This window comes from Sitophilus oryzae, unplaced genomic scaffold, assembly GCF_002938485.1.
Source record: "Sitophilus oryzae breed Bouriz unplaced genomic scaffold, Soryzae_2.0 scaffold_1297_pilon_pilon, whole genome shotgun sequence".
Taxonomy (NCBI): Eukaryota; Metazoa; Arthropoda; class Insecta; order Coleoptera; family Curculionidae; genus Sitophilus; species Sitophilus oryzae.
This window is the reverse complement of record NW_022145945.1, coordinates 5,889,056-5,903,761: the sequence shown is the minus strand read 5'-3', so window position 1 is coordinate 5,903,761 and position 14,706 is coordinate 5,889,056. Positions and strand designations below refer to the sequence as shown.

Sequence of the window (14,706 nt, the reverse complement as noted above, 5' to 3'; positions counted from 1 at the left end):
GATTAAAATCTGAGACACCCTGTATATGCAACTTTATATTTATAAAATAATTGGTCATAACTCTATTTCAGAATATTTATTGTATGATGAATTCGTCTTTGGGCAGGTTTTACAATTTTTTTTCTTCATTTTGCCTTGATAGGAAAACTCGTATGGAGTAAACTCGTATAAATATAATTTTGAATAAGTTCCTATGTCGGTAACAACACATACAAAAAATATAGATATAAAGATAGAATAAATATATTATATTTAATATAGTTATACGTATAATATATAATACTAACGTTTCCTCCATTAAAATTTTAGATACATTCATATATAACTAACAATACGACAATAAGTAAGTACCTTATGCTAAATTACTTGTTTTTAGACCTAAATATGTTTTTTTGTTATATTTTATCTTGTATAATTTAGTTAATGTGTTATAATTTATTCGGGAATATAGGTTTGTCTTTTTTGAAATATTCGACCGCATAAGAATACGTTTTGAGTTGATATAATCAGTATAGAGTCACTATCGACACTGATATCGTCTATAAATATTAATTTTTGGACAGAGAAATAACACATTGTTAAATTAGTTAGAATTGGCTGCTCGAGGGGTGTTCATTTTCGATGTTGTGTATCAGTTTTAATTTAATATGAAGTTTCGATTGTAAATTAGTAACGTTGCTCTTTATTGCAATAATAGATGTTGATGATTTTTTACACTCAAATGTTCTTTATTGAGATTTGATGTAACCATTGTCACCAACGACACGGTGGTTGCCGTGTTTGGTTCGGAACTTTTATAAATCAGTATAGAATTTATAGAGGGTGTTTAAAAAAACATGTGCCATTTTTCGTGGGCAGATTCCTCTCGTAAAAAATATTATTTCTCATATCCACATAGGTCCGATTATGCTATGTATCGTGGCTGCAGGATGTTAAAATCTTCATTTTTTTTGGATTTATTATAATTTTCTTCTATGCAATTAGATGGACATCAACCAAACCAAACCAAACTAGGCGTAAACAAAACCTGGTTCACACGATTTTCCTATTTTTTCTCCTATTGAACAATAAAAAACGAGTTTAGCTTACATTCATAGAATAAAAATATGTGTCGTAGTCGTCACGGTCGTCAAAAATGGTAGTCATTTTGATATACTTTTACACAAAAAATTTGTTTAGTTGTGCTTGTCTGTGTTTTATTTTTCTGATATTTCGTTTCTATTTTCTAGTTGTTTTTAAGTATCTTTTTAGTTCAATGGTTATTATAAATCAAAATAAAGAGCATTTAGGGAAAAACTACACATAGAGAAGGTTCTCAATAAAGAACAAATTGAATAGATACCTATTTAGAACCGTAATAAGCGTAAACATATTTTGTAACCACATCTTTTTAAATTTCACGCATATTTTATATTATCATAAATATGCGTATTAATGTTATCATAACAGTTGATATTTTATGATTTTATTTCACTATTTTTATTTTTTGCGTCTTTGGTTTAAATCTTAACATCATGGTTTAGATAAGTCATGGAAGTGTTTGCTATCAATTATTATTTATAAAATGACAACGACATTTCAATGCTTACTCTGCGCCGATTTTTTTTCTCGATCGAAGTGTTATGTGTATTTATAGTTTATAAATTTAGTTGTAGTTAATACATAATATTATTATATAATTGATCTGAATATATTATTACTGTTGCATGAAATTTGTCAACTAGAATTTAATAATTGTTCTTCTTAAATTAAAATTGTTAATAGTCAATTTTTTTTTGTACAAATAAAAATGAGTTTTCGATAAGCATATTATCATTATTAGAAACTGTATTTTTTTTTTAATTTTTTGAAGTCCTTAGATATTAAGAGTACCCCAGTTATATTCATTTGGATTCTATTTAGTGGCGGGAAATTCAAAATCAAGAAATACGTTTGTGACAAATCACAATCATCAAGATAAACTTTTCATACTGATTATGATTTAACAAATATATTTAAAGATCTCATTTAAGATATGTAACCAGTATGTGTCATTGTGATTTAAACATAATGGACAACCTAATTGCGGTGCTCTGTTTATCTAGGGACTTTACATGAAATGATAAAAAAGTAATCTTGCTACTCGATTTTAAATATTGATCAGGTCATAGATTTTAATAAAGTGACCCAAATCAGTGGCGACTCGTGGTCATTTGTAAAGGTGAAGCAAAACAATAACCGGCGAGCCGCTACTGATCTAAGTTAAATCCCACTCTGTAAATACGGGCTTTGTATTTTTCTCATATTTTTTTCGAATAATTTATTTCTATTTTAGTTTTGAAAGAGAACTAATAAACTTAATAAGCCCCATATATGCATTCTTTTTACCGGAAAATACTTGCAAAACATTTTTAGACAATTGAGACTTTTTATGCCGCAGGTGACAGAGAGCCCTGCTGTAACTGTTTACCTCACAGTATGCCAGCAAAAAACCGTTTTTCGAGGACTCTGAATCATGTCGTTCCAGTGGTCCTTTCCGGTGCCAACCACTTTAGGCCCTATGGCGCAACATCCCAACAAGGGATTGCTGCCCATAATGTCGTTTCCTTGATCATAGATTGATATCTACAACAATAGCAATGTTAAAATTAAAGAAGTTGAGTCTAAACACACCCGACGTTTTTTGGGCGGTTTATATGCGGCACGACTTTGATCTTAATCGCTTGTCTACGTTCTGCGGACGAGATACCGTGTGTTTTGTAACACTGAAGTCTCATTGCGGCACAGACGCGGCGTAGGGCTGCCTATAAACCGCCAAAAACCGCCGCGTGTTTTTTGGATCTTAACCTCCAATTCCACATTAGCGATGCTCGACGATGGCAGATTAAACGTCAAAGCCTCATTCCAAACCGGATTGCAGTTGGCCTTCTTGCAGGAAGTCTTCTTCTTTTTAGTTCGTTTCCCGTTTACAATCAAGTAGACTTTGACATAGGGATCTACAAATATACAAATCTGAATTTAAAAAATTCTCCAAAATATTTTAGAAATTTTGTCTATTAATTAAGATTATATATCCGGTTTAAGAGTCCATTTCACTAGTCCGAAAAAGTAACAAAATAAGCGTTCGGCATTTAACGTTTTATGTAAAACTGGTTAGGTATTTTTATACAAATGAAGAAGGAAATTAAAGATAAAGGATTAGACTATATCCGTATTGTAGCACATTTTTAGGCAACTTCTTTATTTTTAAGATTTTGATCATCAAAAATCAACAAAGTATCCTTCATGTTTGGACTGAATTTTCTCGGAAATAAAGATATAATTTAAAATTCCGTTAGAATACGGAAACAGACTGAAGTTTTGTAATCACAAATTAATAAATCACTGTAATCACAAAAAAATAAAATCACTGTAATCACAGTGATATGTAATTTATATGGTTTTGTAACAAATTGCTCGCTATTTTATGGCAAATGCTGAAGCTCTGCAAATCTTAATCAAAGCACGTGTGTTTGGAATTTTAGATGTGGCTTAACACGGCAGGATCGGGCTAAGCCTTAGGCAGATTTCTGAAATATAATATATATTTTCTTCGGCCACAAACCCGCTTTACCCGACCCCTGAGGGCGACCCGAAAGTACAGCGTAATAGACTCTTAATATAAGTAGTTTATTGAATAGATTCCTACAAACCTATGAATTCCTTATCTTGGGGCAAGAACAAGTTTCTAGCCTTCACTACGCTCAAGGTGAGTCTTTCAGCAGAGGGTAAGTAATTTAGAGATACCAATAATTCCTGAAGTTCTTCCGGAGGTTTTTTGTTCTTCGTTATCTCACCCCAAATCTCAATACTATTGGCGAAGTCGTAATCAGCCAAAACCATAGATACCTAAATCATAAATAATAAAGATAAGAAACACACATGGCATTATAACAACAGACAAACATGAAATTAGAAATGAAATACACAAATTCTACGAACAACTTTATCAGTTTGTTATACCAAACAGAGATAGAGTACAAAAACACATCACAAACGTAGGATCAGAAGATATGCCAGAAATATCAACTACAGAAATTAAATACGCACTTCAACAAATAAAAAATGGCAAAAGCCCAGGAGAAAATCGTATTACACCTGAAATGCTGAAGATGGGCAGAAAACCATTAGTGGATGCCGTGGAAGTATTGTTAAATAAATGTCTGATGGAGGGTAGAATCCCGGACGCATGGAAAAACGCAGAAGTTCTGCTATTATACAAAAAAGGAGATTTTACAAATATAGAGAATTATAGACCAATAAGCCTTCTCTCACATCTATACAAGCTCTTCACTAGGATTATCAACAACCGACTGTCTACGAAACTAGATTCCTATCAGCCAATAGAACAGGCAGGCTTTCGAAAAGGTTTTTAGTACCATCGATCATCTACAAACAATTAAAACAGTCATTGAAAAAACAACAGAATACAATATACCTCTACATTTGGCCTTTGTAGACTACCAAAAAGCCTTTGACAGCATCGAAACCTGGTTATTTCTAGTGCAATGGAGGACGCGAGAATAGATATTGTTCCATTATTAAAAATATCTATGATAGTGCAACCTTCCAAGTTAAATTAGATGATGATCTCAAAACAGAAAAAATACCACTCGGCAAGGGCGTGAGACAAGGAGATACCATCTCTCCCAAGTTATTTACACTGGCACTGGAAAATGTCTTCAAGAAATTAGAATGGGAAAATAGAGGTCAAAACATCGATGGGTACACCTTAGCCATCTGAGGTTCGCAGACGATATTGTCTTGCTGAGCACCGACATTCAAGAACTAAACACCATGCTAAATGAGCTAAATGACCAATCCCAGAAAATTGGCCTTAAAATGAACTTGAAGAAGACCAAGATAATGAGCAACAATATCCATAACATTACCGTTGACAACGTTATTTTTCAAAACGTAGACCATTATATATATTTAGGTCATAAAATCAAGCTGGGCAAGGAAAACCAAAATACGGAGATCAAACGCAGGATCCATTTGCCATGGGTAGCATTTGGAAATATGAGCAATATTTTCAAGGATAAAAAGGTGCCCATGAACCTAAGGAAAAAGGCTTACATTTAAAGAAAAAGGCTTACAGACAGCTGCATTCTACCTGTGCTTACGTATGGCTTAGAGACTATGGCAATTACCCGAAAAACAGCAGAACAACTACGAGTAGCACAAAGAGCCATGGAAAGAATCATGTTGGGAGTCACCATTAGGGAAAAAATACGGAATACCCACATACGTCAAAAAACAAAATTAATAGATGTCGTTAAAAGAGTGGCAAGTCTGAAGTGGCAATGGATAGGACATGTGGCAAGACAGGATCCAGACCGATGGCCCCAAAAAGTAATCCTATGGAGACCTAGGGGAACAACAAGACGTGTGGGCCGACCAAAAAAGAGATGGGTCCATGACGTCAGGGCAGTGGCGGGAAGACAATGGATAAGATTGGCTAGAGATCGCCAAGCATGGAAAAACCTAGAAGAGGCCTATATCCAACACTGGATGGAACCAGGCTGAGAAAGAAGAAAGAAGAAGAATGATTGAATATCTGTTTTCTTTTCTAACGGGCTTTATAAGTGAAATACACCGTAAAAAAGTTACAAAAACACATCTTAAACACAGAATATCATTATTAAAAATAGAAATTTAAAAAAATTGAAAAATTAATTGGTAGAAACTATTCAAAATAAACAATTTCAGTCATGAGTTCTTTAAAGAGTTTCGTATAAATAAGTATTCCTCTAATATAAACTGGGACTTACTATTAATTTTTTATAAAATCAAAATGCGGTTTTCTATGTTCATGTTGACGGTGCAACATCACTGTACAGGGTGTTTCAAGAAACGTGCCATCTCTCATGGGGAGGTTCCTCTCGGAAAAATAAGATTTATTTTTTATATCAACATAAGTCCGATTCTACTTTGTTTCGTAGCTACAGGGGATTAAAGTCTTAATTTTTTTTCGATTTATTTTAATTTTTTTTCGATTTATTTTAATTTTTTTTTCGAGTGGGTCTAAAAAGTGATTCGATTGAAATTTGAAGTTTAAAGTTACTATAAGTGTTGCATATTTTAATGCTAAAAAACTGTCGACAGGTTCATCAGGGACGTGCATGTGGGTTATCCCTATTATTTGTTTAATCTTATTTTATTAAATTTTGTTAAAATTTATAATACTAATATTCAGTCCTATCTACAGCAAATTCAAAAAAAAATAATGGTATTTATGACAATTTACAAAAAATACAAATTACAAATTTACAATAAATTACAAAAGGCCTATTTTTTAAGTTTTTTGTTCAAGTTTTAAGTTTTAACATCCTGTAACTTTAAAACTACTTATGCATTTCCAACCGTATGTTTATAGGAACTTTCATATTTTTTGATGAGGAGTCAATGAAAACTTATCTAATATCTTGGTCAGTTAATGGCATTAAAAAATTTTTAAGGTTACTATTTGACTTGGGTTAGAGCAAATTAATAAAATTGTGTTTATCTCATCAATGAGGCCGAAATCGACAAAATATCAAGAGGCAATTTTTAATAGGCATTAAACTGACTATATAATTTTGCTAACAAGAGAAAAAAAGTCAGTGGTGCACATATTTTTTTTTTTAGAAAAACATTCCAGTGATAACCCATATGCACGTGCCTGGTGAATATGTCGACACATTTTTAGCATTAAAATATGTCGCACTTGTAGTGACTTTTACCCTCAAAATTTTATTCGAACAGCTAAAAACACTCGGAAGAAAATTATAATAAATCGAAAAAAGTTGAATAATTTAACCCCCTGTATCTACGAAACAATAAAGCAGAATCCAGGGACACACATACGGGAGGGGTAATGGGGGTAATTACCCCTCCCAGGAAGAAATTTATGAATAAAGTAAAATGTGTTATAAAATAAAATTATCTCAAAAGAAGTTAATAATTACTAGTCAAATAGCAAGTCCAAACCAATCAAACTATATTTCTTTCCACTTTCCACAGTCACATTACCTTTCAGCGAAAATATAATTTTAATTTAGTACTGATTATATAAATATTGTCACTACCCCTCCCAGACTCAATCTCTAGATGCGCCAATGGCAGAATATAAAAAATAAATTTTATTTTTACATAAGGAATCTTATGAGAAATGGCACATGTTTTGGAAACACCCTGTATATTGAAATCGTGAATCATAGTAAACCGATCGATAGATTGACAGAATAGAATGTTGATTAAGCGTTCGGTTTACGTTACCTCGCCTATAATGTCGTTTCTGGAAAATCTGTCGTAATCAAACACCTGCAGCAGCAAAGTTTTCAATTTGAGTTCATCGTGCGAGACCGGAAACTTGAACAGCTGATTGAAAACGGGATTGGCGTCGTTTCTATGGATGCAGGTTTGACGTTTTCTCGTATCCACTTCCGGCAGCAGCATCAGCCGAACGTAGGGGTCGTTGAATCCGCCCTGGTCAATCCCGGCCAAATCGTGAGCTAAAGAATATTATGAATATACTAATGGATTGCATTCTACGCAGTGATACTTAGGCTTGCAATATTCCGTTGCAAAACCAGGCGGTAAAGAGCGGTTCCTGAAAAGCATCGGTTTGATACGGAACGGTTTGGTAAAATACCGGAAACGTCAAATGTTGACGTTTTCTAAATTTCAATACCTTTATTATAAAATTTATCTTTTATGCATTTTTAATTTACCTATTCTCTGCTTTTACGTTTGCTTCTTCTTTACAATGGAGTTTAATATTGAAAAGTACTTTATTAATAAACTGTTAAACTCGTTAGATAGCTCAAGTGAAGATTTGCAGGTCCAATATTAAAACAGATCAATAATAAATAAACGAATCTAATCAATATTTATATTTTTATATGTTGTCTTGTTTTTCATGTTTTCTTTAAATGTTCCTGACTTTAAGAAACAATGGCTGCATGATAAGTTTAAATAGTGAAAAACACACATCGATATCCGTTACCGTTTCAGAGTTACGGGGTGTTTTTCAAAAATGTTTCAAACCAAGACAAGAGATTTTGCTACAGGTGTTCGACATGTCTTTTGTTATGGACAGATGGGACCGTTTTTGAACATTTCTCGCGGAATTCATTAACTCACTGGGGGTGAAAGATACTCTCGTATAACCGCTAACCATATATACGGACAATTTATATATAAGAACCTGTATTAAAAAACCCATAGGCGCTAAATCTGGCGGCTTCGACGGCCAACGTCTGGAATATTGGTTAGCTATTCAATTATTCTCGAAATGGGCTGCAAAAATTTGCTGATAACTTCAGCGTTCTGAGACGGTGCCTCGTCTTGCTGGAAAATATGTTTTTGAGTTCCATTAGGGACAGATCATCAATAAGGGGTCCAAAGCCTACTAGTTAAAAGTGGCAAACTTTTAACTAGTATGATTTCATTTTTACTGATAATGATTTCATTATTTATGATTTTTGTGACAAAGATAGCACCTTTCTTTGCCAGCTCTGGACCTTTTCTTGCCCATGTAATGTGTCAAAATAATGTACTTTAGTAAATCTTGTTCCTCGACTTTAAGAAGAAGTTCTAATTTCTGCCGTATCGAGCGCTGCGGTCAGAATTTTTAAAATTAACTGAAATGCACCACGCCTATGTATATCGATGCGAAAAATACCCGGTATTACAAAAATTTCTGTTATAACGCCACCGCTTCTAATTTATAAGTAATGACGTTCAAAATGAGCTCAGAGTTGAATTTACCTTCGATGAGATGTACCACAAAATCGGACCGATCAAAGTCGTAGTTCAGTCTAAAGTGGAGTCTTCCTAGGCCGGTTCCAGTCTTGTTGGTCTCGCCTATGAACAGTGGTCCGTCTTTCTTGAGGTATAGGTCCGGTTGGATGGCTCCCAGAGGGCTCGCGGGGGGTAGGGATGAGGCATTCTCCGGGGTCGGTCCTCGGGAAGATGGAATGAACAACGGTGATAAGCATCTGCAAAGAGAATTGATGGGATTTCACATTTAGAAAGGTTATTCATGATAAGAACTTATCTCGTCTCGTCTCGAAATTTCGAGATAAAACATTATCGAGACGAGACGCGACAATGTCGAGACGAGACGAGATAATGTCAGTAGTATAGCTAGCGGGATACTGGATCAATTTTTGCTCGATGGCATGTTTTCCATCAGCATCGATCCGTGAGCCGAAGAAGTATTGACCTTGATTAATTTGAAGGTCATTTCAAAAGAGATAATGTTTGTGTGGGTAGTTCTTGTAAATTTACCGGAGGCTGTTGAAAAGGGCCTTAATATAATTGTTAGGGTGGTGGGTGAGGGTAGGTTTTTAAGGGTAAGCATGAGGGTAGTGTAAATGCTGCTTTGCCAGATCTAAATAAGTAGATTTAGGGAGTTTGCATATATGCCATGTTATAAGAGTTACATAGGTTGGGGTGCTATAGACGAGAAATTTCCTTAAAATTTAGGAAAATGCCATGTTGTTGCTGTGTGTTTAAAAGGTTAGAGGTTATCAATAAGAATATTGCGTTGTTATTGCATGTGATGATGCATAATAGGTTAAAGGTTATCAATAAGAGTACTAATTTTATATTGTTTACTTTTATGCCTTGTTGTTGTTGTATGTGATAACGTTTAAAAGGTCAAAGATTATCAATAAAAATATTGCGTTGTTATTTTATGTGATGATGCATAATAGGTTAAAGGTTATCAATAAGAATATTGCAGGCAATGATGCAATCAATAATAATACTAATTTTATCTTGTTTATATATTATCTTGATCTATTTTTTTCTGTAATATATATATATATAAATGTAAATTTTGAGATTTATATTTAGTTGTTGCCGAATCGTTAGAGAAAAAGAAAGTATAAGTAAAGAAAAAAAAATGTTTGCAAGAATTTTACCAATTGTTATTGTTGCTACAGTTAATTTATCAACTTTAGTACCATTAGACGGTGGTGAATGTGTGAGAAATGTAAAAGTTGGGAATGAAGATATATGTGTGGTAGAAAATGGAACATTTTATTTATTTGAACGATATGAAGATAAAGTTATATTACAAGAGTATCCTGCTTTCTATTCGGATAAGAAAATTCCTCTCAATACACCTATTGAAAATTCAAATGGTGGTTATATAGGTCAGGTTATAGGAGAATATCAAAATTATTATCCAATTGCTCCACAAGAATTTAATAAAATGTACTGTGGAAGATTCAATTTGACTAGTTTAGTTGAAGATCGACCTATAGTTTTCCAAAAGAGAGAATTTAAATCAGTTAATGATTTTAATGCAAACATTACACTACCCTTGGATCCATTTTGTTTCATCTACATGTAATTCCCCACTACATTTAAGTATATATATATATTTAATAAGAAGCACTAAAGATTGAAAATGTATATATCATATATCTGCTGCGGATGTTGGAGAAACATATACCACATAGACTTTGTTCATTTACCACAATTGGAGACTACTTCACCTCGAAAATCACGTATGATATATTGTGAAAAGTGTAGACGTTGGACTATATGGTTATTAATAGAGGAATAGAAGATATGGATCCAAAGCATGATATAATTACATTTTTTTGTGTCTATTGCAATTGTAAAATTATAAAAATTAGAGATAAACCTAAAATGTTAAAATGTTGTAGGAAATGTTTTGTTTATTATGTTTGTGGTATAAATAGTTTAAGAGGAATGCTTGAAGAGTGTATAGGTAGTAAATAAAAATGATATGTACTCATAAAATATGTTTTATTTATGCAATATTATCCTTAGCTATCCAACTATTATGCTTATTATCAAAACCTAACCATTTTACAAAAACTTTTTTACCCTTTCGTTTTAACACTTTTTCAACTAAATAAATGTCTGAATATTTCACTTTTTGAAGCTGAAGTTCATAAAATCCTCCTTTAATATCTTGATTATTTTCATCTTGTAGCAAGTATGTAACTGGATTGGTAAGTTGCACTTTTTTAATAGTAAATATTTCAGTTGACCAATTAGGTTTATACTGTTTATCAAATGCTCCTCGAAATTTGGATATGCGTACATAATCACCCATTTGATATTTTGGTTTAGTAGTCATTTTTATCCTATTGAATACAGTTTTTAAGAGAAGTTTTTCATGTTTCTTTTTTACTTCTGCCGGTTTCATTCCAATTGTTCGATGTTTTCTATTGTTGTATGCATTTACAACACCTTTTATCAAATTTAACCATTTGTATGTCCCTTGCATATTAAATTCTTTCCACATCATACCTTTCAGTGTTCTATTAACTCGTTCAACAATTGAAGCCTTTTTTTCACTATATACTACATAGTGGGCAACATTATACTTTTTCATCAATGCTTGAACCTCTTTGCCGGTAAATTCACCACCTGAATCTGTACAGAGATGTATTGGTGTTTGAATTTTGAAAACATTTTCAAGATTTTCAGCCACTTCTTTTGCAGTTTTCGATTTTAAGGGAAATGTCCATACATACTTAGAAAAACAATTAATTACCACTAAAATATATTTGTATCCTTGGTTTTCCTTTTCATATTCCCTCATATCCACTAAATCAGCTTGCATTAGATCTAATAAAGATTTAACAATAACTTTTCTACGCTTAAAATTAATTCTTGCCGGTTTATGTATTTCATTAACAATTTGTCTTTTTGCTTCAGTAGCAAACATGTTATTCAATAATATCTGCCTCTCGTAGTTCTTCTACAATTGAAACAATTTCATTTCCAACACCTGTATTGCCTGCTGATTCAGAAGCCAGTAACAATTGTAATCTTGTTACCAATTCATTAGGATCATCCCAGTAAACGTAATCAATTGAATTATCTGAAACTGTCATACTCATTCCATTGCCTATTGTTTCTTTATCATCATCATCATCATTATCACTATAATCTTTGCTATTTAATCGATCCATCATAAACGGTTCAACAATCTTTTTAAATTTAGTATTATTGCTTGTAATAGTTGTTAAGCTTGGATTAAAATGCTTCTTAATAGCATGCGTTTTGAATAGAATCTGAGAATAATTTTTAGCATCGTCTTTAGTATAAACCTTTGGCACATTCTGATTAAAAAGTAAACCGTAAAGTCCCTTAGTGCCTTTTATTTTTTTACCAGCAATTATTAAATCAGGACCATCAAAATCAATTCTTTTACTACCAATTGAAAACTTTTCTATAACCTTATCATATTTAACTCTAAATTTACCATCAGATTTGTTACTATTTGGATCGTTTATAAATTTTTTTATATATTTTTGTGGTAAAGAATGATACTGATCATAATAATCGGTTAATGATTTGTCTCTTATTGTCTTATTTAATTCTTTTTCATATTCCTGTTGTTTTAGCTTTTCTTCTTCATATAAATCTTGCTGTACACCTTTTACTATTAATTTTCGTAAATTGTACGGTTGCAATCTTTCAGAAAAACTTAATTTTCTTTTCTTTATACGTGGCACACTTATAGATGTATTTGTCCCGATTCTTGGAGTAAATTCTTTTGGCGTGGATGATGTGGTAGGGACTGGTTCGGAAACTATAGATTTTTCATCAACACCATACTCATCAGCAGAATAATCTTCTTCGTCTTCATCACTTTCCTGTTTATCAAATTCTAATATATTTTCATGTTTGATATTAACAGGTAGAGATTTTGGTTGTGGTGGCTCTTTGATTGAAACAGGCTCCAGTTTACTTTCAATTTGTTGCAGATGTTTTGTTATGGGTTGAAACATATTCTCATGAACAGTTTGGCCATGTTTTAAAATATTTATTTTTTTACGAATATCTTTTCTTTTATTAATTAATTTTTGTTTAACAGATTTTTCTTGTTTTTGAGACATCATAATCATCTTGATTCAACGATTTGTGTATAATAATATTTAAAATTTAATTAAATGTATATATAACTATCAAAACAGTAACGATAACGCCCACTATTAATGTTGTTATCTTTGAAAATTGATAGAAAACCAAAAGGTTCTCTCCTCCAACAGTAACCACATATACGTTTAAAGTTTTCAAAAGACATATCAGTGCCTACATGATCTGTATAGATATGCTTAAGATTTAAATCATCTTGTTTGAAAATAATTAACAAATTAACGTTATCTCTTATCAAATGTTTCGGAATTTTTGTATACGTCTGACATAAGTAAAAACAATCAATATTGTTGTGTCGTCCCATACTAAAATATTCTCTTATTATGTTTTGATTATCACAGGCAACATCATCAAATATAAATACTGAATTTGGTTTCGCTTCAGATGGTGCAATTATTTTATCACTACTATTGTAAGCATAATATCCTATTCCTTTAATTGGTTTCAAAAGATTCTCCAAGTAGACATATTTAGGTTGATATAAGGATTTTGAATAGAGATATACATTCTCAAATTTCAAACCATTAGGGTGTTCCAAGAGGCTAATCATTGTGTTGGTTTTACCACAATTGGATGGTCCTGTTATAGCACATCGCATAGTTGAAGGAAATAGAATGCTATGTTTCAAAGGTTCATTTGTTGCACTATCATGATTATCAATCTTTAAAGTAGTTTTTTGTTTAACAACCTTCTTCATGTTAACAAAGTTTACTAAAAAATGGATATAAAAATTGTTCATTATATAATTTATACTTAGTGTTAGATTAGAAATCAGTCATGAAATATTATACCAAGCAGCAACATACTGGTAGTGGTGTTATAAACACTTTAATAAACAAATTACCATTTGAGTTACATTTACCGGGATATAATTACTGTGGACCAGGAACTAAATTGAGTGAACGTTTAGAACGCGGTGACAAAGGTGTTAACATGTTAGATGAGGCGTGTAAAGAACATGATATAGCATATTCAGAGAGAAAAAATGTATCTGATCGTCATGAGGCTGATAAAACATTACTTAAAGCAGCTCTAAGTAGAACTACTTCAAACGATGCTTCATGGAAAGAAAAACTAGCAGCATTAGGTGTTTCAGCTGCAATGCACACCAAGTTAAAGTTGGGTATGGGATTGAATAAATTGACACATAAAAATAAAATTTGTTCATTCAAATCTGAACATCAACAGAGTTCAAAGATAATAGAGCAAATTATAAAATCTATGCAAGTTTATTTGAGAAAAATGGAACTATTGAAAGATAAACATAGAAAATTGCTACAGCAAAATTCTAAAAATACAATTACAAAAAAACAAAGTAAACAAAAGAAAATAGTTCGAGTTAAATTAGATAGAAGTAAAAATCAAAAATTTAAAGTAAAAAAGAGTAAGTGGTATGATAATGATGATAACGATGATGATTTAAATAAATCACAAAACCAAGAGCTTCACATTGATAATTATGAAAAGAAAATTCAACATAAAATTAAGGGAAACGATAATGTACAAAGTAAACAAAAATATGAAGAAGCGTTGACTGAAATCAATAAAAAGGGTAAAAAACGTAGAATTTCTGATAATGATGATGATCATGATATAAACAGACGTAAACCTAAAATTCAAAATGAAAATGTATCTACTCTATTATTACAAGGTTCTAAACGAAAACTAAATGATGCTGATAATGATACTAAGAAAAATATTAATAAAAAAGCAAAAATAATTAGTTTAAAGCGTACTTATGATGCAGAAGTTCATGATAATGATGATGAT

At 32.0% G+C, this 14,706-nt stretch overlaps 1 protein-coding gene across 1 annotated transcript in view; it reads right to left on the bottom strand.

The window, feature by feature from the left end:
* Positions 1-298: 298 nt before the first annotated feature.
* The window catches only part of LOC115874648 (synaptotagmin-1), a 141,058-nt gene continuing 126,650 nt past the window's right edge, over positions 299-14,706 (bottom strand). Inside the window, exons 5-10 of the mRNA XM_030889859.1 lie at positions 8,773-9,002; positions 7,279-7,514; positions 3,672-3,867; positions 2,827-2,975; positions 2,450-2,604; positions 299-1,057 (exon numbers count right to left, since the gene is read on the bottom strand). Coding sequence (XP_030745719.1) covers positions 1,033-1,057; positions 2,450-2,604; positions 2,827-2,975; positions 3,672-3,867; positions 7,279-7,514; positions 8,773-9,002 — 991 coding nt within the window. The 3' untranslated portion in view covers positions 299-1,032. The remainder of the gene's footprint in view (positions 1,058-2,449; positions 2,605-2,826; positions 2,976-3,671; positions 3,868-7,278; positions 7,515-8,772; positions 9,003-14,706) is intronic.